We start from the raw sequence: 24,698 nt of genomic DNA, 5'->3' as shown, positions 1-24,698 counted from the left end.
CATCCAATGTCGTCATCCCTTTTATTTTATTTTATTTTTTAATTAATTTTTTTAAATATATATTTTCAGCTCAAGTACCTGATGATGAACAGTTTGTTCCAGATTTTCAGTCAGATAATTGTGAGTACTTTTTTAGTGGTATACTGTTACTCTTGTTTTGTTGGTTGTGTTTTTTATTGTGTTGTGTCCAAATGAAACTTTCATGATTCAGATAGGGCATGTCATTTTAAAAAACTTTCTAATTTTACTTTTATCATCAAATGTGCTTTGTTCTCTTGTTATTCTTAGTTGAAGGCTAATACTAGGTAGGCTCATATGCTAATTGCTAAGCTATTGAAGGCCACCACTAATTTGAATGCATTTGGCAGTTTTTAACAGCTAGAGGGCGTTAGTTCATGTGTTTCATATAGATAACATTGTGCTCATTCATGTGAAGTTATTTAAGAGTTAGCACTAATTGCCTGTAATGCAAGTCTGTCAAAAGATCTGTGATAGGGAGGCAGTCAGCAGAAGCTTAGATACAAGGTAATTACAGAGGTGAAAAGTATATTTCTATAACAGTGTTGGTTATGCAAAACTGGGGAATGTTAAAGAAATTATCTATCTTTTTAAACAATAACATTTTTGGTGTTTACCATCCCTTTAAACATAATCAAATTGTTTTGTTTTCAAGAGGGTGTGTTTGGATTAGCAAATCACAAGCTACTGCTGCTGAGGTTGCAGGGTTTGTTTTTTTTTTTGTTTGTTTTGTTTTTTTGTTAAAGTGAATGTCAACTCTTATGATAAAGTGCCCGTTTTTTAAAAAAAACTATTAAAAACAGGGGCACTTTCATTCATGAAAGTTTACATTGCACTGAATTTTACAAATACTTACCTTCTCCCGAAACACAGGATCGCCGATCCCATGCCTGCAGCTCCTCTGTACTCAGTCAGGAATGACAAAACCGTCTCTCTCCAATCAGGGCTCCCTCCCCCCAGGAGCATTCATCTGGTGAGGCCACGCCGTGATTGGAGAAAGCCGGTTTCGTCATTGCTGTGTTAGTACAGCAGGAAGAAGCAGGCTTGGCGATCCAGTGTTTCAGGAGAAGGTAAGTATTTGTAAAATCCGGTGCAAATGTAAACTTTCATGAATCAAAAGTGCCTCTGTTTTTAATAGTTTTTTTTTTTTTTTTAAACGGGCACTTTATCATGAAAGTTGACATTGACTTTAATATAGGAAGCAAATTGTAACTTTGTATACTGTTTGCATCTCATATGTAATAACTATGCAAAATATATTAGGATTTCTAAACCTAATATAATATATATGAAGGAAATAGTTCTCATAGGGTAAAAAATATATATAAAGCATGTTAAGCAGCTAAGTTCATGTACTGTATAGACAATATGAAACCATGGGATCTAATTTGTGCTTTGTTCAGATTTAGTTAATTTACTGATTTGTGCCTGTGGTTAGAAATCATACAGACGTTCTATATCATTTGTAAACATGTAATGCATCAGCCTCCCATTTAGTTTGTTTTTATTTACTGGGCAAGTGTTAATTAACTCTGTTCCTATGGAACTAAAAACCTGCCATGATCGAGTTGTGACTCTTAATACTCATTGGTTAATCTGGTTCAGGTACTATATTATTTATTTTTATCTGTGCTTGGCAAGTAATCCTTAAAGGGACAGTGCACTGGGGTGAGAGTTTATTGTATTTAAAGCTGGTGCAGCAACACACTTTAAAGAAAGCTCTCACTCTCTCTCCCACACCTACTAGGGTTGATTTCTGGTGTGACCTCTTGTTTGCATAATTGTTCTGTAGCCATTACATCACTATTGACATTTTCATATAGGCAGTGGTTTTGACAGAAGAAACACCAATTTAAATGACAAAATAAAGAAGTTGTTAAACAATTTAATACAAGACAATTTTACATTAAACTGTCCCTTTAAATCCCACCCTGTTTCTGGACTAGTATAACATAACACTCTACTATGAGTATCACAACTTTATAATCCTAGTAAGCCTTTAACTGTAATAAAAATATATAACTTAAATGTCTTAAGTTATAGAGTCAGCAAAAAAGTGATTGGGACAAGAAATGCTGTTTTACTTAGTGCTGTGTGTTCCTTTCCTGAATACATTGGGAACCATTGTCTTGTACCTAATGCAGGATGATTACTTTCCATGCTTAGTGAATACTACATTTTGGAATGGATTAAAGGGACACTGAGCCCAATTTTTTCTTTCATTAATCAGATAGAGCATGCAATTTTAAGCAACTTTCTAATTTACTCCTATTATCATTTTTTCTTCATTCTCTTGCTATCTTTATTTTAAAAAGAAGGCATCTAAGCTTATTTTTTTTTTTTGGTTCAGACCTGTGGAGAGCACTTTTTTATTGGTGGATGAATTTATCCACCAATCAGCAAGAACAACCCAGGTTGTTCACCAAAAAAGGGGCCGGCATCTAAACTTACAATCTTGCATTTCAAATAAAGATACCAAGAGAATGAAGAACAATTGATAATAGGAGTAAATTAGAAAGAAAAAATTGGGTTCAGTGTCCCTTTAAGAACAAAAGATCTGACTTTCTATTACTGTTGACCACAGATGTGGTGTCTCCTTACTCCCTCCCAACTCTTCCATAAAGTGTTACTTCATCATGTCACATAAAGTTTAGATGCATCAGTCTGAATTGCCAGATGAAATCACAACAAAGAAAATATTCTGTATTGATTCTATGTCACATGGACATGTGGCTGTTTTTTTTTTTTTTTCTAACAGAACTTTTCAGCATTTTTGTTTGTATTTCATAGCTTTGCTGTTCTTATACTCCTTGAATAAAAAGGTTCCTACATTTACTGATCAGCAGTACAAGTCAGACATTTATGTAGCCATCTCCTTCACTGCTAAGCAATTATTTTCTTTCTACTGTGGTTAGAAAACCCTGTGCTGATCACATAAGTACAATCACTGTTTAGCATTTTATTGCTGAGAATTTAAATGGTCAGGAGATTACATGTATCAAATAATAAATATTCATCCTTTATCCTTGAAGTTTTTTTTTTCTTGTTCATTCAATTTTCTAGAACAATTGGTTCCAATAATTATTGCAGATTTTTCTTGAAAATGAGACCTATTTTGTTTTCGTTTTTTGTTAACACATTTTAGTATTTGTTCTCAGATCTGTTTAAATTTCAAATACAGTTGGGTGAGTTGATGTGTTTTTAGGTATATAAGGACATTTGTTTTAATAATAACTCTAATCTGGTTAAACAAATACGGTAAATAAAATATGTATATAATACTTTTGATTGGTATATTAACATCTTAATGTCTGTGTGATCTAATCATATACAAAATAAACATGCAGCTTAGTTGAGTTTAGAATACTCTGCAGTGCAGTAACAGTGAGTTGGCTTTAAAAAAATAAATACATCTTTAGCCTACAATGAAACAGTAAATCATGGGGCTTTTTCCCTTGTGATTTCCATCCTAATGGAAGGGATAATGGAGGTATAATAGTATTTGGGATAGTGAGTACTTTCCTGTGGGGACACCATAATGTATTTCGACTACCAGTGGTCATTTTGTCTGATGCTAATTACAACTTTAGGTCATTACTATTTGAGATCATTTTTGTGTGTACATATTTGCTGGTTTGTATTAGCAATTACTATATTTGGCTGGAAATTCTAAGCATTATGAGGTTTTGTAATGTATTTTGTTCTTGTTTTCTTTAGTTTGTATTCTTATTGAGACATTTTGTCCTTTTTAAAATTCATAATAAAAGTGACTTTGCTTTTAAAAGTATTTTTATAGTGATGCATGCGGTAAATGGTAACACAACCTTAAATCAATAACCATTAGTGTATTTAGGTATGGAGCCAGTAAGACATCCCTTGAGATCATTTACTAGCTTTTACTTCAAAATCCTAGTGCTGTTTATATCTGAATTGGCCTTCTGTTCATGTCAGACAGACCCAGTATGCTTTAAACACAAGAGGCAACTCCAGCTCTACTGAAACTTCATTTTTTTGTAAGAATACAATATTTGCCTAATGTAAAAAGGTTCCATTAATGGCAAATGCATGATATGCAGCTATAATTCCAAGGATGTAGTGTATATGTGTTTTGTCAATTTGAGTATATACTATAATCACTGTACAGTAGCTCCATTATAAGGCATCTTTTTAGCCAAATTCTTATATTGTTATAAAGAATTTGACTGAAATTTTATTTGTGTAGTATTTTGTGATTTCCAGTTAAAGGAAGTCAAAATTAAACGTTCATGATTCAGAGCATACAATTTGCTTCCATTATCTAAATGTACATATTCTCGTTTATATACACACTTTCTGAGGCACCAGATCATGCTGAGCATGTATAAGTATATGCATTTTGTGATTGGCTAATGGCTGTCACATGATGCAGTGGACTGTTTTTAGTGGTCCTTTTAATGATCGTACCTGCTTGAAAGTTTTTTAAATGGTTGTTTTTGAAATTTATCATGAAAATACTTTGGTGTTCTTTGAAATATCATCTAAACTTACTTATGTGTCCTACATTTTGAATTCTGAATCTATGTATTATTGATCTTTCCCCCAGAAAAATGAACACAACTCATTTTAATATAAATAAGTGATATATTAAAATAAATAAATCTGAAATACTAGTTTGTGTGCATACAGACCAAAACATTATTTGGGTGACAATTAAATCATGTTTGCTCTTATAAACAGTTCATGTATGTGGACATTATCATAAAGTATTTGGTGTGTGTGTGGGGGTTTGTTTGACAGCCTACATAGTTTTGATTGTCATTCTAGCTGTAGCATATGATAAGGATATCCAATATCTATTTCTTATATGGTGAAATGATACCCCTTACATACACCTAGGTATGATTACAGCTAATCTGCTTAGAATTGATGTGTAGTTTAATTGAGAAAAGGGCTAATGTTCCAGCTAACATAAGGTGTGGGTATTTTTTTTTCTTTTCCCAGTGTATAATCCCCTTAGTGTTCAACAAATCCAGCTGGCACCTCTTTCTATAAAGAAGGTCTTGTTTCCACTGAAACTGGGTATTAAACTTAACCTAAGAACTGAGACATGGAGAGGGCTGACATGTTATGCCAACAAATAAGACTGTACCGCTGGCAGACATGCACATAGTTTTTCTAAGGCATCACCATCCCCCCCCTTCCTAAACGCTCTGTGGGAGCAGAGGCTGATGTCATAGACTTTACAGTCACGTCTTCTGAGACCTTTTTTTTTGGTTTTTAGAAATAATTAAATGTTGTTTTCCTTGCTGAAGACTGTAAATAAAATTGATATCGCAAACGTCAACTAGGGCATAAACTTATTTTTTTTAAATTCAAAAGCTTTTGTGAAACCTCAGCTATACTTAAATTAATTTTTTTTTTTATATCTACATTGAGATTCAAATGAAAATAGAATAAGTGTAAAGGTACATGGTGGCATGTCTCTTCATAAATCATATGCAGCATTGCTCATCTTAAATTTATCTGACTTTTCACTCTTTACACTTTGGTGTATGTGTATATACATCTATCTATATCTCTATCTACCTATCTCTATCTATTTATCTATCTATATCTCTATCTACCTATCTCTATCTATCTATATCTCTATTCCCAAAGATCTTTTTAATGGGTGCACCACCCAGCTGATTTTACTAATCACCTGTCTAAAATTGTAGCCAATATTAAGCTTAAATGAACTAATATTAAAAAATGTTAAATTATTATTGCACAAATTATCATTAAATAATTAAATACTGTATATAATATAATATACAAATGTTACAGGCAAAGTGGAAACATAAGTATTGTATAGAATGCCTAAAACTTCCAGGCAATGCATCAAATTAAAGAATCTATACATAATCTGAAGAGTTCAGAGTTCACTTTAGACATTGTTTGAAACTACCAAGCATATTAAATATATTTTGCCTCGTTCAGAGTTAAAAAATTTAGCCTGGAAAAGAAACTTATTTTGACACAGATTTTATTGCATTGTTTAGGAGTTCAACAATTGAGCCTACAAAAATATTGAATTTATGTTGCTACAGTGTTTTATTTTCATCAATGAATTTACTAGGAATTACATTTTGAATATAACTTATCTTAACAATGAAATGACATTTAGATAAATCAATCCCTCCTCCTCCTCCTCCTCTTTTGAGAACCTGCAATCAGGATTTATCAAGCAGTGGTCATCAGACCGCTGCTTCCTACCATCTTCTCCACCTCTTAGGCGGAGAATTTCAATTTCCCCAGACTTGTCCAACTGGGGAGATTGACAACTCCTGCCCACGAGTGATTAGCTGTGCGGGGGCAGGGGGGCGGGGTTGCATGTGAGTGCAAAATAGCGCTCTTGTGCAATGTTAAATTCCAGCAGCGGACTGCTGCCTGCCGGAGGAGAGCTGGGGCTAATATGTATACCCCTGTCCACCCTTGATTGATAAATCAAGTCTTTTAGTGGTGAACTTCTTTTAGGTGAAAACCCTTTCAATACTGGCGGGGGGGGGGGCTTTCGGCCCTTCTCTTGAGAAGCGTTATTCTTTAGAGGTCTAAAATGCAATGTTTATCAGAATGTTTAGGTTTCATTAGAAAAACAAAGTCTCAAATGATACAAAGTTTATTAGAAGATTTTTCTTTAGTTTAAATTTTGAAAGATCTGGTATCTGAAATAGGGCTGCAACAACTAATCTGTAAGATTGATCAAAAAAAAGTCAACAAATCTCATTAATTAGGTGGTCTGTGATTAGTTGGTCACTTGCACGGTACCAGCTGCTTCACTCCAATGAACTCTTGCATATGGCATAGTGCAAAAAAATGGTATTAATTAGTTTTCTATCTAATTAATCATTTGATTAGCCGATTTAAATATAAACACCATTTCTTTGCACAATACCATGTGCATAAGTTTTTATCGGAGTGAAGCAGCTTGTGCCGTGCACCTGACCAACTAATCGCAGACCACCTAATCAATGAGATTCATTGACAATAATTTTTATGATCAAGCTTACCTATTAATTGTTACAGCCCTATTTCAGGTACCATTTCGTTCATCAAATTTTCTCATCTGTGTTTTATTTGAAATGAGTGGGTTTCACAGGTTTCAATTTGTTCATAAAGTATCCCCCTTTTGTCTATTCTAATAGCCAAAAAAAGACTAGGCATTCTATGGAATCCCTAGGTAAAATTCATAAGGTCGGAATGAAATAAGCTCATTTCATACTTTGCCGAAATGTGCTAGCTATTCTATACAATGCCCCACTTTCCTGGAACACATGGACACACATCCAAGAATTTATATCTCACTTTTTTTTTTTTTTACAAGTTAAAAAAAAAAAAAAAATTAAAAAAAATACTCTAGTCTTGTAATGTATGGTTCCGACATGCACATGCATGTTTTATTTATTTAAAGGCAACATAGTAACTTGCCTTTCTAATTTCAGTAATTCTTCATGGACCATCACCTGCAAAAATTAAGCGAGAAGTTCATAGTCCATCCTCTGAGCTGACCTCCTGCAACCACGGTGCTCCTGCTCCTTATGGAGAAAAGTGCCTCTACAACTCTAGGTAACTTCATTTGTATGAACTACATATAAAAGGGGAGGAGAATGGTAGACAGAAATTAAAATGACAAAAGCAACTCTTCCCCCCCCCCCCACCTTTGGCTACTGTTAAGTTTACAAGTGTAGTCCAGCTACCAACTGACTGTAACAAGTAAAATAACATTTTTTTAAAAAGCCCAATACTTAGAGAGAACAATTGAAAATAAACATTGCATTACTTATCTCTCCCAACCCCCACCGGAGTGTAATTTCTTTTTCTGGTTATGTTTACATAGCTTTTCTATAGCCAATACTTAAGTATAGAAAATTTCCGCAGGCAAAATCCGCTATTTCAAATAACAAAATAAAGGTAAATTGTCTACTTGTACACAACTTTAAAAACTCCAGCAGGTAAAATCGATCACTGTGAACAAATTAAAGGGGAGAAAGATTTATGGTACACTGTCCCTTTTAAGTTTATAGAATATGTTGCAAGATAAAATACCTTTTATAGTCTATCGAAGATTCTTAGTAGAAATAATAATTTCCTCTCCTTTTCAGTGCCTATTTAAGGAAGCCCCATGCTGGGCTAAAGCCATTGAGTTCTCCACACACCTCTGCATCTCCTGCACTTCCCCTGCCTGTTTCGGCACCATCCATGCCGATGTCTGTCCCAGTTTCCCCTGCTCCTGTGCATATTGAGCAGAAACAGACATTTGCTGTTCCACAACCACCTCATCAGCCTGCACAGTTGCCAAAGAATATCCAAGAAAACCAGTATTCACCAGATCACAAGTAAGTTCTGCCGATATTTTGATGACTTTTATGCATTAGATAGTGCTAGCATTTTAATTCTTGAGTTAACCGAAAAGGGCGTTAAAGTCGAAATTGTATTCCTTATACATTTTCATTAGGCATAGTAAAATACCCTGGTAACACACAGTTATTGTCTGTTTTTCATGTCAGTAAGTTCTGAAAAGTGTGGGGGTTTTTTGCCCCCTGTTCTGCAGGGCAGGGCCTGCTTAAGACATTGTGCTGCCTGGTTCCAAGAATGTAACACCCCCAACAAGCAGTATCACAGATTAACGTTCAGCATATGCATATGTCACATGCACAGCTCATATGAGAGTAATCTCCCTGTATGCTACCCATGTCAAATGCTGCCTGGGGCCCAAACTGATCCAGTTACAGAGTCGTCCCTGCTCGGGAGCAGTAAAGTTGATCAGCAACATCATACCCAGTGATAATCTTCTTTATTTGATTTTAGGGACTGTTAACACTTTGAAATTGTAATATGAAATGTTTAATTATACACAGTAAAACAAGTTTTCAATATACTTTCATAATTTATTTTGCCCCTTTTTCCTGTAATGAGTTAAAAAAATGTGGGTTTTCCGGTCCTAAAAGCTGAAAGAGCACATGCCAGGCTTCATAAGCATAACCTTGCCAAATTGCTCTTCCTAATTTGCAATTCTTCCTTTATGCTAAAGCCAAACATTGTAGAATGAGTTAACACAATGACTATTGCAAGCCCTGTCATCTTTGGACTGGCTCATCCAAATAAGGAAAGTTAGTTGGTGAAGTTCAACCATTGAAAACAAGTGCAGCAAAATGTGTTGACCTGTTTTAATAATATTCAGACTGCTGATATGTTAATCTGTTGAAAGATTGCAGAAAAATGTTTGTGTTTAGTGCCTTTTAAATGTTATTTTAAAGGAATATAAAAACCCAATTTTTGTCTTTCATGATTCAGATAGAGCATACCATTTTTAAACAACTTTCTAATTTACTTCTTTTATCAATATTTCTTCATTTGGGTTTCATATCTCTTAAGATCCCCCCCCCCCCTTATGTGGTTTTCTGGATAGAACTTATGTCTGTTTTTTTTTTTTCTTCAGTTTAGCTTCATGCTTTCTTTTGGGATATATTTCATGCAGATCACAATAATTTTTGGTGTTAAAGTAGTGTAATTGTACGGATTCCGTTTATTCTCTGCAGTAAAACTGGGGCATGTTTTTTGCTACTTGGCATTACCTATCTGGTTTGTTGCTGCAACTAACATTTTGAGCATTGGAAATTAAAATGTAACGTAATTTACAATATTGTCAATATATTGCAAATACACATGAAATAATTTTTTTATTAGCTTAAAGGTAAGGTAAAGTTAAGCAAACTCCTCCTTTACGCCATCTTAAACTTAAAGGGCCATAATACCCAAATGTTTAAACACTTGAAAGTGATGCAGCATAGCTGTAAAAAGCTGACTAGAAAATATCTCCTGAACATCTCTATGTAAAAAAGAAAGATATTTTACATCAAAAGTTCCTCAGTAGCCACCTCCCATTGTAAAGGATTTCTAAGCAGCATTTTAGTGTGTTTGTCCTGGGACAGCTGAAAGGATGAGCCTCGTGAACTCTCATATTATTTCACCAATCAGGTAAAGGAAGCTTACTATGAAATCTCATGAGAGTTAAGTCAAATCTCATGAGATCACAGTAAGAGTTCATGACCTCAGCACTGCTGATGCTGATTGGCTGCTGTTCATTTCTTCATTTTTATTTTTACCTGCAGCTGGGAGCAGGTGAAGTATAACTTTTTACACAGAACTTACTCTGCTGAGCTGAGGAGATTGTGAGGTAAAATATCTTCCTTTTTTACATAGAGATGCTCAGGTGATATTTTCCTGTCAGCTTTTTACAGTTATACTGCATCAGTTTCAAGTGATTTAGCATATGAGTATTCTGTCCCATTAATTAAAAATTAGCATAATTCATTTTTTTTTTTTTTTTTTTAAATATTGAGAAATAACTTAAATTTTATCGTTTAATTATCCTCCGTTCGGATTGTTTCCTCCGCCCGACATTTTATGCAACTTGATTGACATGCTACCTCTATATCAGCATCCAATCATCGTTTCCCCCCCAGGGTGGTCAGCCCTACCATTGAAACGTCACTACATTACTATGCGCATGCGTTGAACGTGAATAATCCTATTTCCAGAGGGTGCTCGTTCATGAGACACGCATGCTCTGTTTGACTCTGATATTGCTGGCAGTATAGTATTCAATGAAGAATGTACTTCATTGAATACTATGTATTGAGTGTAAGTCACGCATGTGCAGAACAAAATTTGATGTGAACGAGCTTTTAGCCGACGCAGCGAGTGGGTGGGACGGCTCTCTGTGTGGAAACAGTGAAACACGGAAGTAGCTGCTGGGAGGAGTTGGGTAGGAAACGGAAATCCCATTTAAAATTATATATTATATATAAATATTACAGAAATAGTGAAAAAAAAAACGTTAGCGACTGCTTTATAATAGTTATGAAGGTTTGAGGGTAATCGCAACCCAAAAAATTTACCTTCATTTTAATAATGGGGTTTGCTGTGTGTTCTCTACAAATTGTGTTAATTGATTGAGGATCAATTAGGTAGAATCAAATCTTTATTTCCCTTTTAGAGAATATTCTGTAGTTCTACTGAACGTGTTTCTTGGGACGCATATGGCTTTTTTCTTTGCTATAATTCAGTACATTGTTCCTTTGTTATACAAGGTTTTGTTTTTTTTATTTAATTATGAATCCTTTTTTTTTATTTTTATTTTTTTAAATTTAAGTGAAGGGAAAAATCCTGTGCTTTGTACAGATACCTGTGTTTATTTCTCGAGCATACTGAATGAACTCTTTTTGGATGACCTCCAAATTATGCATGAGGTATTGGCTGGGACCCATCTGGAAGTGTCATTTCCTGCAGTGGCATACCAGTTTGGCTCTCGTTTTTCATATACAGAGGCAAATAGATCCTGACTATGGAAGTGATATAATCCAGGCATGTCAGCTGAAGGCGATCACTTTACAGATCCAAATGGTAGAAATCATGTTTGTACCTTACTGAGTAGCTGATAAAGTGGATTACAATTAAATGTTTGAATATGCAATAATATGATAGCATTTTCTCCTCCAAATGTAATTGTCAAAAATATTTATTGGTTACAGTCCTTTCTTGTAAATGTTACAAATATTATAATCTGTACATTTTAATAAAATAAAGAAAATCTTTTAGGACAGGATTTGATAGATTAATTTTAAATTTATTAGCCAATTTGATTTTATTTCTGCCAGATAAGGATTTTTGTACATAAGAATAATATAAAATACAATTAGAAGCCATAGATCCAGTATTTATACCAACCTATAAAATCAGGCAACATGTTCAGTCCTGGATGAAATTAGACTTCTGCTTTTAACATTTAGTAAACTAGTAACTTTTTTTTTATAACAGTTGATTGCCATTTGTAGTGATATATATATATTTTTTTAGCCCCATCATTTTAAAATAGATGAAGCAAAGTAAAATGTGTGATTTGTTGCTCCTTTAGAATATCTTTCATGGTGTTTGTATGCTTCTAGATTTCACAGGCAAATGTCTGAACCATGTTCGTCTTTCTCTCGATATTCTGGCGTAACGGAAACGCGACCAGTTTACCACAGACAGATGTCTGATCCTGTCACTGCACCATCACAGCTACCATCTCATCAAGTGTTTAAACAAGAGTATCATGATCCCCAATACGAGCAAGGAATCAATGGCCCATCCAGACGTGCTTTCCACTCTCCTTTGGGAATTAAGCAAGAACCTCAGGATTACAGTATTGAATCAGGTAATAGAAACTCTTGGTATAGTTGCATTAACATGTCTATACAGGGAGTTTCAGCTTTTAGCAGTGCTTTTGTTCCTAACAATGTTATGATGTATCAGGGCGCTACAGATTCCTGGCTCCTAAACAAAAAAAAAATGTAACTAACTTCTCCATAATCTGGCTCCAATCTCTGTGTATACACTTCTTCCAGGTTCCCAAAAGTTCTTTGCACAGATCACTTGTTTCTTAGGCAGATAGACTCTTATTAAAGACCCAGTACTCTTAAAGCAGAATACAATTTAAAAACACCCAACTTTAAAACCAAGTCGATTATGAGCGCAACAAACACGTACAAATTAGGAGCGTGCCTAACAAACCAGAAGCATTTCTTGCAGCGTTGTACGTGATCGGGCATTATGCTCAATACTGAAGTGCATAGGAGAGCATTTAATTTTTGAGTGTAATCATATTTTAATACACTTGCATTAGCTTTTGCTGGCTCTTTAATCATAGGCCTGTGTGTCTAACGATGGCAAACTGTGATAAAATAAATGCATGAAATAATGAAGTATATAGAGCTACACACACACACACAACGTACAAAGGTGAAATGGCAGCATTATGAGGAAAACTGTGCAGTTTGCGCTATGCCAGATGCCCATGTAATTTTAAGAAATACAAATTTCTGGATAGTGCTGTAGCTTCTAAGGTTTGTGAATACATATTTTATTGTGGGCCGTGCTGTGAAGTTTTAGTTATTGCTATATTTTGCATTTTACTTTCTTGTGAAATCATCTTTCTGCAATTTAATCTTTTAATTGAAATTGAGACTGTGTATCTGTTTGCATGGGGAGGTTTAATGTATGCCATGTACCAAGGGGTTGGCTTCAAATGAAAGACCCAGCCTCAGTAAAGGACTTGTCCTTTGATGGTATTCGACCTAGTTAGTATTGAAGATTATATTTCTTTTTTTAAACCATGCACTGAGCAGATGTTGCCCTCTAAGCCAGCATAAGCTGTTTAGCATTTCTATTCATGTGCAGCCCAACAGGAATATTTTGAAGTGTGAATAATATCTCATTTATATAGGTAAACATATTCATTCAAACACTTTTAATGTACAATTGTTTTAGAATTAGTTTTTTAGTTTTGCTTATGTAGTTATATTCTGATATTACACCGGTTTTTTTTTACCTGTAGAATATATTTTTAGATCAGTTTGAGAATTAATAGGGAGGTTTTAAATAGTTGTAAGTGATGGTGTTTGCAATTTTTTATATTTATTTTAACAACACTCACAACCTTTATGGCTTTTCTTTGAAAAATGAAAAGGCCATGGCACCTGGTGATATTATACCTTTAGCTATTCCACCGTTTGTCGTTTTATTCTGGTTGCTGAATTTACAACCAGGCCTGGCATTATTTTCACCATTTTGCCCTCCTTTACATGAAGAGTAGTAAATTATCTCACTGCTCTGTGTGTTTAGCAATCAGAGGGTTAAATATTTTCTGCATGTGTCTTACGGGCAGGCAGCAGGTTAAATCACTGCTGAAAGTATATTGATGGGATTTACTCATGGTTCCATGTTTAGTACAGGTGTTCGGGTGTCAGTAAACAATATTGTGTTTTTTTTTTTTTTTTCTTCAAATAAAGTGTGTAGAAATAAAGTTATATAATTTATATCTTATCTCCTTATAACCGTTGATCCAGTCTTCATTCTCCGCCCAGCAAGCCGCTCCTGCTATGGGAGTTTTTTATTTTTAGCAAAGTTAATCCCATGGGCCGGTCTACAAACGCCCCCGTTCCTCCCACTAATGCTCGTTCACAAGCATCTCTCTGTTTTGCCGTCGAATAAGACTGCTCATGCGCAATAGGATTTTTTTTAACGATATGCTACATACTAGATCGCTATTCATAGTGTGTGATACGTGCAGCATATCTGGATTTGTACATTTCCTGTGTAGCGTGTTAATGCGATTGTGCAGGACGTCGACTTTAATCCCTGTCAATCAAAGAACGCGCGTCCCTGACACTAAAGGAGCTGCACGATCGATATACAAGGGATTGGAAGAAATCATGCTTGCTGTGTTGAAAAAAATAAATATACACAGAACGTGTTAGGCGGCCGTCGTTACCTCCCTAGATGTTTGATTTGCAATATGTTTTTAATATGTTAGAAACATTTTTTTTTTAATAACTGGCTGTTTTTTATTCATTTTGACATGCAGCATTTTAGGTTTACTGTCCCTTTAAACGTTTGGCAGATTAACTAGGCTTCCAGTAAACCACAGAGTGCTTACTCGCTGATCTTTTTATGAAAAGTTATTGTTTATATATAGATTACTAAAACATAATATTGTAACATTAGACACACACATATGCACTAACAAAAAAGTATTGGTTTTGGGGTGTCTCACCTCTTTGAAACTTTTTAGGGCATCTGATGATTTCATTAAGCAAAAACCCTGAAGTAAAATATTTTCAGTGGCTTTTGTATGTTCTCCTCATTTACAATTTCAGTGTACATTTTCTTGTAGTTTTTTTGTTGTGTTAACACAGAGGCATGCTGGGACAAGCCCAATGGCTATCAGACAAAACAGGGAACATTGTTTTGGTTATATTATATGTTGTGGTTTAATCCTGCTTGTGTTAATTGGTTAACTTTTTTTTTACTTCTTTAAGTAGAACTTTGTTTATAAAAATGTTTAATTAAAAATAAGTGGGTTTCCTTTTATCTTGCACATGTCACTGTGGGCAGGTTCTGATTAGTTTTCCACTGAGCCAAATGCTGCCTACAGTTTAGTAAGAAAATGGAAGTAGTCCAGAGCTTGGTGCTGATTGTCGTGTAGGAAACCTATTCATGTGATTTTTAAGTATGATTATGTCTATATTTTTTTTGTGTAGACTTCAACTGGGTGTCATTATCTTCCGTTCTAATCTTTGTTCAGTCATGGCAAATGATTTTTGGTCTGTCAAGGGAACAGAAAAGACTTTGTTTCTTTTCTAAACTGGTTTTTCATGTTTGTAAAGAGCCAAGACCAGAATACAATAAGTTCAATTTGGGGCACTAAATAAGGAAAAATATTTTTTTAGGCTATAAAACCGCAGCAAAGTTCCATGGCTTCCATGCCTACAAACCTTTTAGTGTCCTCAATAAGAATATCACACTAGGGAACCTAGTGCTGTAAAGTAAGATTTTATATATTTCCTGTTTCTATCTCAGAATGTTTCAGTCCCTGTTTTACCGTTGTCTTCTCTCTATACCTAATGAATTAGACGAGCATGTAAATTTCACATTATATTGTGCCTTTATGCAATCACTGTATAGTATGTTGTTGGGCCAGACAAACTGCAGCATATTCAAGTACAGGATATGATCTTCAGCCTCTCTAGGAAGTATGAAGAACAATTTTGAGCAAAAGCAAACAATATAAATGAATATATTGCAATATTTAATTAAACTTCTTATGCCCTATTAAATCCTGTGAGCACTATATAGTTACTTCCTGCTCAGAAGTTAAACACATACAGCAATTTGTACCCTCCACTCAAGGGTGGCATTTGGACCCTGTGATGGTGATTCTTGTTGTTTGGGAAATATTCACATATACTTTGCTGGATGCGCAAGTGTGCTTATGTGTTTTATTCCTGAGCGGGGTGGGGTGGGGTGAGGGGTGTTACCATAGCAATGTTTAAGGGACATTATTAATAATCTGTTTTTACAAAACAAATGCATATTTTTTAAATATTGTACATTATAAATTATTCAAAGAGCATCTGTTCATTAGTGATGATGGCAAAATAAAAAAAAAATACTGGTGCTGGTAGTATACATTAAGATGAAAAGGTTAAAATATTTTTTGGTCTAAAAACATGTACTATCTAATGTTATCAGCTTTAAAATATAAATGTACCCTTTGCAGCAGTAATGCAGTATTTTTTAACAGTATTTTTTTCCACCTCTTTGTTTTGAATACAGAAGTGCCTAACTGTCAATCTTCCTATGCAGGAGTGAGAAGCTATTTTCAGAGTGAAACAGAAGGTGAGTGATTTTAATGTACAATTTAGCATGCAGGAAGGTCAGGTTTCTGAATTCCACGTAATGCACTCCAGCCTCCGAGGGGAAAATGGAAAAACAATTATTTTCAGATTTAATTTACAGGAAAACATGCAAAATAATAGTAGTTTAAAGGGACAGTTTTGCATAACCAACACAGTTATATTAATACACGTTTTACCTCTGTGATTACCTTGTTCCTAAGCCTCTACAGACTGCCCCCTTATCTCAGTTCTTTTGACAGAAATGCAGTTTAGCCAATCAGTGCGGACTCTTAAATTACTCCATGGGAGTGAGAACAATCTTTATGTATATGACACACATGAACTAGCAGTGTCTGATAAAATTGTCAGTGCACTGAGATAAGAGGCAGTTTAACGGCTTAGAAATTAGCATATGAGTCTACCTAGGTTTAGCAGTCCACAAAGAATACCAAGAGAGCAAAGTAAATTTGATAAAAGTAAACTGGAAAGTTGTTTAAAATTGCATGATCTGAATCATGGAAGTTTCATTTTGACTAGACTGTCCCTTTTAATGTAATGTTTTCTTCATAATGCATAAAAAAATGTTTTATAGGCACTAATATGGGGAATTTAATGTCACACTCAGACACACAAACGCCTACTCTACATGAGTTGTTTGTTTTTGAGTGTGATTTGAACCTTTTACCTTAAAGGGACAGTGCACTGTAAAATAGTTTTTTTAAAGTTTAATGAATAACTGCCCTGTATCTAAAACTAATCTTAAAAACAGGGGCACTTTCATCCATTAAACTTTACAACAAAGCTTCTTAAAATACGTACGTTTCTTTATAGAAAACAGACCGGCGATCCTCCACCCGCATCTCCTGTTGTAGTTAGCAGATCAATGACGAATCTGGCTTCCTCCAATCATTGCGTGCCCCTTTTGGCGTCCAGCTTGTGGGGTACGCAACGATTGGAGGAAGCCGGATTCATAATTGATCTGCTGACTACAGCAGGAGATGCGGACGGAGGATCGCCAGTCTGTTTCCATAAAGAAAAGCAAGTATTTTAAAAAATAATCTTTGTAAAGTTTAATGGATGAAAGTGCCCATGTTTTTAAGATTAGTTTTAGATACCGGCACTTATTCATTAAACTTTACAATCACTTTTAATGTATTTCCAGTGACTTTTTTTATACCAGCTGCAGAGTATAAAATGTGTGAGAAATTATAATTTTAATACTTAACTATCCTGCACCCCACTGGGAGTATAATTTCTTCTGGCAGTATAGAAACTTTCAGTTTTAGTTTGGGATTCCACAGGCTAAATTAGCTATTTCTAATGCTGAAATACTGGCGAACAAGCTACTTATAAACAATTTAATACACTCCTCCAGGTAAAATGGACCATTGGGGAGAATTTTTAAAGTGGAGAAATATTTTTGGTAAACTGTCCCTTTTAAACATAGTAGTAAGGTGTAATATTCTCTAAGCCATGGCTTGACAAACCCAGGAGCCAGGGAGCCCCATGGTTGCTATCCTTTTGCATTATTCTCCATATATCTATATAACATTTAAGAGCCAGACTGTAGAATTTGTAAACGACCCCCTGCTCTAAGCTATCTGGATTATCAATGAGTCTGTTAGTAGTTTGACTGTCCATAATAATATCAAATGCAGAATTGTAATTGTGTTTACAAGCTGACTCTATCTTTTTCCTCTTTAGAAGAAGCTCAAAATTGAGCTGTAATTCTTTCTTTTTTGTAAGCTTGGGAAAGTTAAAAAGAAGTATTCTTAAAATCTGATCCTAGCTAGCTTTTGTCAGACTATACTAGCACTAATATAAGTAATGTCTTACTATGCAATGCAAAATAAACTTATTTTATATATGCTGTGGCACTTATGTATTGTTTGCTGCCCAGACACTTTGTTTTCTTTCCTTGGAATAGGAATAAATATTACTAGTAATAAAGAAACAAAACATCTAGAGAATTTCATGCTCTCTTATTTCTACATCTATGTGTATATCTATTTCTGCGTGACCTGTGCAGTATGCAATAAATGTAATATTGCACCACTTAAATTCTCCTCATGGAATGCTCTAGAGGATAATATCTGATGACCATGATACAAGGAGTGAAGATAAATCCTAGTGTTAGTGATATACTAAAAGTATATTTATCTTTTTGGGGGGGGGGAGGTCTGGCTTTTGCTTTAAAGAACGTATCCTTTTGTTTGTGTATTTTTAGGGTTTCCCTTTGAAAGTAATGCTCGGCTATTTTATGATGATACCTGTGTTGTGCCTGAAAGATTGGATGGTAAGATTTAAATCTCATTTTGCACCAACTTGTACAGAATTGTAATGCTTTTAGCCTTATTTTTTATTATATAGTTTTGAGCTTTATATTAAAAATAATTGCAACATTTCTCCACAAATGTTAAACTCATTTACAAGGGTAAGGTGATAGGATATCTAAAAAGGGCAAAAAGAAAAGGCTCCAATGCAGAAGAGTTAAACCGATAATTAGAGCCAACTTCAGAGCAGCTATGTACTACTATGAGCTAGCTAACACATGGAGCCAGTGATGAGGTATAATGTGTCTAGTCACCAATCACCAGCTAGCTCCCAGTAAGACATAGCTGTTCCTGAGCCTACCTAGTATTGCTTTTTAACAAAACATAGCAAGAGAATGAAATAAATTTAATAATAAACTGAAAATTATCTAAAAAAATCACACACTCGATCTCAACCATGAATGTTTAATTTTGACTTTCTTGTTCCTTTCATTTTTCTCTTTAAACATTCTGATATGTATGATATTGGGGGGTTGTTGTACATGACAACCTTTCCTTCTCATTAAGAGGAATCGCTGATCAGCATTGGATCGGCAATTCCACCGTACTGCAGGCATAATCATTGGTAGTATAGTGGGTGGCATTTCCAGTGCTTCATGGGAGTGGCAGTGATGTGATAGGCAAGTAAGGGAGCTAGATGGGGGGGTGACTGTTCAAATCCCTCAATCTCAGCTCCCTTACTAGCCACAGAGCACCAAGACCCCTCATTTGAAAGACAATCGTCTGCTCTTTCAAATGATATGGGGTCTGTATTAGCCACAAGCATGCAGATCTTTGTATAAAAGTAAAAATAATAACATACTGGGGAATGGCAATTTATAAGCCCATAAAAATTCTATTATGTCTAGAGACCGTTACTAAAGTTTTTATTATAGTAGACAAGTTCCTCTCTTTAAAGAATTACATTTGTCTGTATAGCCAGGTAATCACTGTGGTAACTGATAACCTCACAAAACAAAGTGCATTTTAGTTTTGTACTGCAAAAATGGGCCTCTCTAGTTTATATTATAACAACCAAAAGCCCATATCGGCCTCTTTTTCACTTGTGGCTGCCCTTGATTACGATTTAGTAAGGTGGTCACCTGGCCATTTTCAATATTATTTACTATAATCTCAACAAATATACTCTCTCCCCCCCCCCCCCCCCCCCAGCTATCTCTCATGCCATGAAATACAAATATAATAAATGGTATATTTTTAATCTGCTGGAACCCCCCCTATTATATAATTTGTATGGGTCACTCACTGAAATTTGACTTACAATAGTGTGTGTGTGTGTTATAAAAAAAATAAATAAAAAAAAGCTCAAAATTGGCATAGCACTGGGGTGTGTGAAAGGGTTAACTGTGAAGTATAAACAGAAATTCTTGGAATCCTGAAATAAAGAGATGCTTCCTGAGTTGAGTTAAAGGCATTTGAATCCGTTGGTAAAATTCTAATTCCTGCCTCCTAGATAACAAATAGAAGAACTGATTGCACATGGAACTTATACATACTATGGTCCTTATTTCTGCAAACATTAATGTAATAGAAAATCGATTACCTTCAGGTTTTTTTGTGTGCACAAACCTCTTCTAAAACCATTATGTCCTGTGCCCATAGTACCTTTGTATGCTCAATTCATAATTTACGGTATTTTTTTTTTTATACACACTACCACCTTTATTTTTAGATTTTTGGTACATTCTATAGTGACATGCAGTAATAGCACAGGGGCAGTGTGTTTCCTTGGTTTGTCATATTACAGATTTATCCTGTGCTGTTTTTCAGTAAAAGCTTTATTTATTAAAGGGCCATAAAAGTCGGAAAATGACATGTTCTCGTTCATTAGAGAGTCATTTTAAGTCTATTGACCCTATGTTGCTCTGTGTTTACTCCAGCAATGTGGGTAAACCCTCAATAGATGTACCACTTGAAACCCGTAGAGCACTGCAGGTCCCAAGCAGAAATCGCCACTGATCCAATTAGCATTGCTAGTCACATGACTTGCATATGTAACTAATATTGCTGATTGGATCAGCGTGGGTTTCCGCTCTGAACCAGCAATGCTCTGCAGGTCTCGTGTTTAACCCCTTTGTGAGGGTTAAGCACACAGTAGTGAAGGGTCAATAGTCTTAAAATCACATGCTCTAACATATTGGATCATGTAATTTTTTCACTATTATGGCCATATAGAAAAGGAAAAAAAAAACACAAGCCTTTCTCTGAATTTTCTATGCAAATTTTTTTGTAAGAGTTTTTAATGTTTACTGTTGAATTAATCCTGGCTTCTTTGTTAATACTTTTAAAAGAACAGTTAAAGGGACACCATACAACAAGACATTTCAAATAAAATTATATTGCAGAATTGTTTTACTACGCATAACTAAACATTTTATTTATTCAGTGTTTACTGTCCCTTTCATCTTAAAGTATTTTTGTGTGGAAGCTTACGTTTAGGTTATTGAAACTAGTAGGAAATGCATCTTGCATTCCCAATACCTTTCTTAAATACATTTTTTAGATAGAATAAAGTGAAAAAAATAAGGTTGTGTTGCACATGGGTTTACAAGTTTTGTAATCTATTTAAAAAAAAATCTTGCATATTCTAGTTTGTAAAGCCATGCCCCTTGCTAATACTCAATATTTCTTCAATGTACTCATTTATTTTTTTCTAAGGGGCTAAAGTGAAACAGGAGTCCACCTTTTACAGAGAAGGACCACCGTACCAACGCAGAGGATCTCTTCAGCTTTGGCAATTTCTAGTTACCCTCCTTGATGATCCAGGCAATTCTCACTTTATTGCGTGGACTGGCAGAGGCATGGAATTCAAACTTATTGAACCTGAAGAGGTGACTTTTAGATGATTTTTATATAGTGTAATAGTAATTTTATGTATGAGTTGTATATCTCGCACACTATATGTGCATATGACCAATATGAGTTTGTTAGATATTCCATTCCAAAACCATATGGAGTTTTTTTTTATTTTTAACATGAGTGTTTGTGTTGTGTGTTTTAGGTTGCAAGACGGTGGGGGATGCAGAAGAACCGACCAGCAATGAACTATGATAAACTAAGCAGATCTCTGCGCTATTATTATGAAAAGGGCATTATGCAGAAGGTATGTATCTCTTGCCACCTTCTATAAGAACACCTGTTCAGGCCACATGTAACCTACTTGTTTTGATAATCCAATAGTTGTAAACACTTTGCAGTTTAATCTCTGAGGTTGATATCTTATTTAAAATCAAATCTTCAAAATTAGATGGCATTTTACAGAAGTTTGTGTGGGCAAGCAATCCAATATCAGTAGTTTTATTTATTTTTGTTGATTCAGATAGAGAACACATTTTTAACCAACTTTACAATTAACTTGTATTATCAAATTTGTTTCATTCTCTTTGCATCCTTTGTAGGAGGAGGAGCAATGCGCTACTGGGAGCTAGCTGAACACATTGGTAAGCCACTGACAAGAGGCATATATATGCAGCCACCAATCAGCAGCTAGCTCCCAGCTCCCGAGCCTACCTAGGTATGCTTTTCAACAAAGAATACCAAGACAAATAAGCTAATTAGATAACAGAAGTAAATTCTGTTTAAAAATGCATGTTGTATCTGAATCATGAATTTTTTTATTTTATATTTTTTTTTGGTTTTGTTTTATATCCCATTAAGAAGGGACAAAGAAAGATGCTAAGTATGGTGTGCTTTTTAATATGTTACTTGCTTTCCAAAAGAAAGATACTGCAGCAAAATGGAAACTTTAACAGTATTGCACAATCCATAACCCCAGGGGAGAAATTGTCAGTTTTTGGCCTCGAGGGCAATCGCATCCAACAATACAGTGACCCATCCTTTCTAGGTGCTTTAAAATGGTTATATGGAACCAGCTGCCCATATTTTGACTAACCCAGCCAGGTGACCCTAATTATGGTTAGGAATCACCATTCTAATGGTAAATAATAATTGTTTAGAAAATTAAGTTTACCCCCCCAAACATCATAGTGAGAAATGTATTACGGACTGTTCTTTAAAAATCATTTTTTATTTAGCCACAAAACTTAAATTCTTATTTATGGAATGGTAACTGTCCTTGTTGTCATGGACTGCTGCATTCTGCAGAAGCTTAACTCTATAAACGTCTTTTTCATTCTTAGGTGGCGGGTGAGCGGTACGTGTATAAATTTGTATGTGACCCAGAAGCACTTTTTACTATGGCTTTTCCAGACAATCAGCGGCATTATATAAAGACAGAAACAGACTGCCCTGCGACTGAAGATGACACTTTACCTCTAACCCACTTTGAAGACAACTCCGCTTACTTACTGGACTTGGAAAAGTGCAAAAATCCTGCATATACAGATGACTTTTTCCTATTAACTCAGGAGAGACAATAAATAAACACTCCCAAGATACTGGTTCTTGGAAACATGACTGGTATTTCCGCATTGTGCGAAGAGATATGGATGTGGTGTTTCATTGAAACTGATCATATAATCTATTTTGTTGCTTTTTGTTTCTTCTAATAGCTCAGATTAGTGAGTGCTGTAATCCAGTGACAACTGTCTGTTGTGGATTTTTTGGCGCATACATGAAAATTCACTTGCAAGATAATTCTGCATTGGTGATCTGCACAAAACACATCCAGAATTTTAAGAAGATATTGCTTACTTTTTTTTGTTAGACTGAGACAAAAAAATGTTTTGACAATCTCTGTTGAAGACAGTACTTGTAGATGCCTTTTTTTACCCTATAAGGGAATAATTATGCACAGACTATTACTTTTAAAAGGGAAAGTAAAACAAAAGATTTTGTAAAGGCGTAAATGAATCTTTGGGATATCTGATGTGTATATAGCTTGAAAAATATAAACATTTGATAAAAAAACAAAGGGCATTCTTATGTTTAAAAACATGCTCAGATTCTTAAATGTAATATGGACTCATGCATAAACTTTACTGATTTACAAAGCAGGCTCTGCTGATCATATTTTCAGGATCTTTTAGAATTTAAGACCATGTTTTCATTAAATGTTGTAAATTTAGTACAATTCTAACATTCTTTCAGTAGTTTTGCTAAATGGGCTAACATACTTTTCCTGTTTTGTGTGTGCGTGGTTTTTTTTGTTTTTTTTAATATTACTCTTTGAAAATCTATACCATCTATATTTTGCACATTTTTAAGTTAAACTTATCTCCGAATGCAAAAAAAAAAGAAAAAAAAAGTTACCATGCAACCTGCATGGTCAACTTGTTTTTTGCACAGTTATTGAAAATAAATATATACTAAATTGCTTATATGATTCTATTGGCGTACCTGTATGTAAAGGTTAAGTGAGCTTTAAAAATCGGTACGTTGAACCAGTTTTTATGCTGCCAGCTGCCTGGTAAACTTGTGTTAGATTTCTGTAAATGAAAGTAACTTTTAAATGTATATTTTTACAGTATTTTAATGAACACTTCTTTCTGTTTTCAAATATTTCCATCACTTTTAAAGTTTGACAATTTTACGGTTTATTAAATAAAAACCTATTTCAGCTTATTAGATTTTGTTACTGTAAATTATATATGTTTGCTTTTTTTGATGGAAAACATTATAGATGAAGCATTTAAGAATGTGTTTTGCTTCTTTTTTTTTTCCTGTGCATTGAAGTTGATGGTAGAAAAATGCATGGCACATTGTTATTCAATGTTAATCATTACGCATGTTATATTAGGGTAAATAATGATGCATATTCACACAAACCTAAATATGTCATGTACTATGTACAATAAAGTTTTTATTTTTCTCTGTGAGTGGAGCTGTCATGCATTGTTTTCACTAATCAGTTTACTTTCATCACCTGTGAAATTTTATACAGGGATCTCAAATCCTATATTTCTTCAGGTTTTATTTATAGTGATAGTATATCTTAGCATTTGTGAAACACTAGGCTTTACCAGTGCAACAAATAAAGGGGACTGTTATTAAGTATAAAATACTTCATGTTAAAAGTTACTTTATTTGTTTGCAGCGTTCGCCGCGCTGAACGTCTCAGGCTGCCCACGGCAAAATGCTATTTTGCACTGAGGTACTCCCAATAGCATGCTAGCTACCTGGCTTAATGGCTCGCACGGCTATTGGCTAA

General features: G+C 34.7%; 1 protein-coding gene across 2 annotated transcripts in view; it reads left to right on the top strand.

Annotated features, from left to right (window-relative positions):
• The window catches only part of ETV5 (ETS variant transcription factor 5), a 29,350-nt gene extending 4,984 nt beyond the window's left edge, over positions 1-24,366 (top strand). For both annotated transcript variants that reach the window (XM_053698553.1, XM_053698554.1), the window contains exons 5-13: positions 70-120; positions 7,479-7,602; positions 8,139-8,372; positions 11,985-12,235; positions 16,195-16,257; positions 18,484-18,552; positions 21,248-21,420; positions 21,591-21,692; positions 22,729-24,366. In XM_053698553.1, coding sequence (XP_053554528.1) covers positions 70-120; positions 7,479-7,602; positions 8,139-8,372; positions 11,985-12,235; positions 16,195-16,257; positions 18,484-18,552; positions 21,248-21,420; positions 21,591-21,692; positions 22,729-22,968 — 1,307 coding nt within the window. In that variant the 3' untranslated portion in view covers positions 22,969-24,366. The remainder of the gene's footprint in view (positions 1-69; positions 121-7,478; positions 7,603-8,138; positions 8,373-11,984; positions 12,236-16,194; positions 16,258-18,483; positions 18,553-21,247; positions 21,421-21,590; positions 21,693-22,728) is intronic.
• Positions 24,367-24,698: the final 332 nt, after the last annotated feature.

The sequence above is a fragment of the Bombina bombina genome, chromosome 1, assembly GCF_027579735.1.
Source record: "Bombina bombina isolate aBomBom1 chromosome 1, aBomBom1.pri, whole genome shotgun sequence".
NCBI lineage: Eukaryota > Metazoa > Chordata > Amphibia > Anura > Bombinatoridae > Bombina > Bombina bombina.
Note: the sequence above shows the minus strand (reverse complement) of the source record. Positions and strands in the feature narration are given on the sequence as shown.